General features: G+C 39.2%; 1 protein-coding gene across 1 annotated transcript in view; it reads left to right on the forward strand.

Annotated features, from left to right (window-relative positions):
- Positions 1 to 3,944, forward strand: part of Slc26a7 (solute carrier family 26 member 7) — a 151,189-nt gene that overhangs the window by 143,805 nt on the left and 3,440 nt on the right. Inside the window, exons 16-17 of the mRNA XM_008827626.2 lie at positions 2,023 to 2,048; positions 2,390 to 2,412. Coding sequence (XP_008825848.1) covers positions 2,023 to 2,048; positions 2,390 to 2,412 — 49 coding nt within the window. The remainder of the gene's footprint in view (positions 1 to 2,022; positions 2,049 to 2,389; positions 2,413 to 3,944) is intronic.

The raw sequence follows: 3,944 nt of genomic DNA on the forward strand, positions 1-3,944 counted from the left end.
AAAGTGGCTATAAATTTTTAGGTTCACAGTTGAGTTAATACAGTTATACAATATTGAACTCAGTATAAACCCTGCAAGACATAAAATTGAATGAGGTTTAAACTTTAAAAAAGATCTCCATTTCACTTTAAAATATACTGTTATGCCTGGCCCAACTCATTGTTAATGCAACTAATACTTAGATGTTTGTACATGCATCTTTAATCTCTATATATCTGATTATTACTAGTCACAGTTGGTTACTTTCTGAGATACTTGGCACCTGAGCATGGATATAAAGACATCAGGTAGATTTCAATGGCAATGTTTCTCACATCTACTAGTTAACATGAAGCAAATTTTTAATGCTTCTTCCTCTAACTCATTTTTTAAAATTTATTGATTCTTTTGTGTATTTCATACAGAACATGCCAAATAATCTTATTCATCTATATATCTGCATCCCAAATGGCACCCTCCCACCCCCACCCCCTACTGTAGCCCATATATTCTGTCATCCCTGTTACAGTCCACAGTGTTGTCAGTGCCCCCAGCCGCCCCCCCCCAATGCAAGTCCATCTGCTGAGTCTAGTCAGCCTATCTAGAGTTCCTTGTTTTAGGAAGATCAGCTCTTCCTCATCTAGCAGCAATCAGTTGCCAATATTCCTTTAGATAAGATTGGGATTTGTTGTTCATTTTCCAAGTTCTATACTGGGTCACTGTCTGGGGGTCTCTTAGGCCACCCTTGCCAGCAACTCAAAGGAAGGTATCTCCTGTCTGGCACTGTTTCTTTTTATTGTAGCCCTTAGCTACGCACATGGACTCTTAAAGAATTATATAGATCCCTTAAATCTTTGGTTATACTTTCCTTTTGGGTTTTAAGACCATACAGTTGGCCCAGATAAACCAATTTATTTGTACTCAATTTATTTTTTACTCATTTGAGGACCTGTTCCTCAGGGGTCACATGAGCTTGGGAGGAGGCCCTGGCTCCTTTCTTTTACCAGTTCCATCTATGTGAAGATAAGTTAAAGGTGCTACTCAACCATGGCTGGCTTCACTTGGAAGCATGGAGGAAATGTTTCCTCTGTGTTGACCCCATCTGGTGGAGTCTCCATGGCCTCCTTGATCAAGAGGACAGGTGATTCACCACAGTTACAGGACATTTTGAGAGATTCTCCATAATCCACTGGAACTTAGTCAACCTTGGAGGGCAAGGAGCACAAACTGTCATTTAAGTCCCTCTGAACAAATTAGTATAGGATGGCTGTTAAACATACAAGAAGGTTAGTTTCACCAGTCTGGTACTTTTAATTACCATGTGCTATGTAGATAAAACTTGGGCAAAGACAAAAGGTTCTCAAATAAACCTTGACTAGACATATATTATGTTCCTTGAGTTAGTTGTATGTATAATTTGTCAGTAGGTTGTTCAACTACCATGGTTCCCTCTGTTTTTTTTTTTTTTAACTATCTAGGCATTATTTATCTCTTGCATTGTCTAACCCTTCTACCATGGTTTCTCCATTCAAAGTGCCCCTATTTTTCCCATTTCTCCCTTAATAATACCCTTCTGCTATGGTCCCTCTTCTCTTGAGCTCCTTCTTTCTCTTTATCCCCAGGTTCTTTGTATAACCCTCCCTCCCCCATCCCATTAAAGTAATCCTTTTTTTTTATACATATCTCACTTATTAACACCTGTTTCCTACTGTTTTTATCTTTTCAGGTTCTTTATTTTCATTTACCTCCTTGCTTCCTTTTCTTTATCCTGGTTTCTGTAGTTATGTCTGGATACATACTCACTTATAAGGATTTGGTGCTAGGATCCATATATTAGAGAGAACATATGTCATTTTTCTGAGTCTGTGTTACTTCACTTAGTATAACAGTTTCTAGTTCCATCCATTTACCTGTAAATTTCATGATTTCATCTTTCTTTACTGCTGAGTGGAACTCCACCATATAAATGAACAATATTTTCATTATCCATTTGTCAGTAGAGGGACATTTAGGTTGTTTCCATTGCTTAGTTATTGTAAAAAGAGCAGCAACAAACCAGATGTACAAGTGTCTCTGCAATAGGATGAGTTCTTTGGGTATATGCCAAGGAGTGGTATAACTGGGTCAAATGGTAGGTTCATTTGTAGTTTTTTAAGAGTTCTCCACACTGCTTTCCATAGGGGTTGAACACGTTTGCAATCCCATCCACTCATCATTCAGGAGTGTGTTGTTTAATCTCCATGTGTTCATGTAGTTATCAGGGTTTCTTCCTGTGTTGATTTTAAGTTTAATTGCACTGTGTTCTGATAGAATGCATGGAATTATTTTAATCTTTTTGTGTTTGTTGAGGCTTGTTTTATGCCCCAGTATATGATCAATTTTGGAGAAAGTTCCATGGGGCACTGAATAGAAATTATATTCTTTGGTGCTTGGGTGGAATATTCGGTTGATGTCTGTTAGGCCCATTTGATGTACAGTATCATTTAATTCAGATGTGTCTCTGTTAATTCTCTGTCTTCTAATGGAGACAACGGTGTATTGAAGTACCCTACTATTAATAAGTTGGGATTAATCTTGGTCTTAAAGTCCTGTAGTACTGTTTTAATGAAGTTGGGTGCACCAGAGTTTGGTGAATATATGTTCATGATTGTCATATCTTCTTGGTCATTTGTTCCTTTGATCAGAATAAAGTGGCCCTCTTTATCTCTTCTGATTGGTTTTAGTTTAAAGTTCCATAGTGGTGAAAGGTTCTGTGAATGCTACTGGGGAATAAAAGTAATTAACAGTCTTGCCAGCTGTGAACCCTAAATGCTACAATAATGGTTGGTCCAGGTAAGGTATGGCCACTGGTACACTAATGGCAAGAACATTATGGGAGTAGCCAACCGCTTTGTGATTGAATTGAAAGTCCACACTACAAGACAGAACTCATGTCTGGCACCACTAACTGGGCCCCAAACCTGTGACTGGCTAGATCATAGACCCTGTGCAAGAACCCAATACTGTTATTCTGCTAAATGAGTATAATAATAAATTGCCCCATAAATTCATATCTTTTTAGCATTTCTCTCTCTCTCTCTCTCTCTCTCTCTCTCTCTCTCTCTCTCTGTGTGTGTGTGTGTGTGTGTGTGGTACATATGTACTCTGCTTCACATGTGTAGGCCAGAGGACAACCTTGGGTGTCAGTCCTTACTTTCTACCTTATTTGAGACAGTACCTCTTTGTCATATGCCAGGTAAGTGGTTTGTGAGTTTCATGAAGTTCTATTGTCTCTGCCTCTCATCTTTCCATAGGAGCAGGGAGATCACAAATGTGTGCTACTTACTACATCTCATGTTATATTTATTCGAGGGATTCAAACTCAGATCTTCATGATGCAGAGATCATACATGGCACAGAAAATACCCAATAAAATGTTGAGATTAGCAGATATTAGTAAGCAGTCAGTAATGCCTGCATCTGTTATTGCTTTTCTCACTTTAAAATGTCATTTTGGGGGCCAGCAAGGTTGCTCAGTGGGTAAAAATGACCTAAGTTGATCCTCAGAAACTATGCATAGGTGGAAGAAGTGAGCTGACTCCATAGAGTTGTCTTCTGACCTTTGCCGGCATGCCTTGATGCACACACACACACACACACACACACACACACACACACACAATTTAAAAGCTCGTTTCTCGTTTATTAAAGTGTAAATTATATTTGCTATGGACTTTATTACTTCTAGCTACCCCAGAAGAGTCCAGAAGAAAGTAAGACTCTTTACCTGCCTTTTCTCCTGCCTCTTTCCCTCCCTCCCTCCCTCCATCTCTCTCTCTTTCCTCCCTTCTTTCCTCCTTTCTTTCGAGACAGGGTCTCCCTGGAACTCCAGCTGGCCTGGAACTCACTATATAGACTAGGCTGGCCTTGATGTCACAGAAGTATGCCTTACTTTGCCTTATGAGTTCAGGGATTAAAGCCATACA

The sequence above is a fragment of the Nannospalax galili genome, unplaced genomic scaffold (assembly GCF_000622305.1).
Source record: "Nannospalax galili isolate Female #2095 unplaced genomic scaffold, S.galili_v1.0 scaffold872, whole genome shotgun sequence".
Lineage (NCBI taxonomy): Eukaryota > Metazoa > Chordata > Mammalia > Rodentia > Spalacidae > Nannospalax > Nannospalax galili.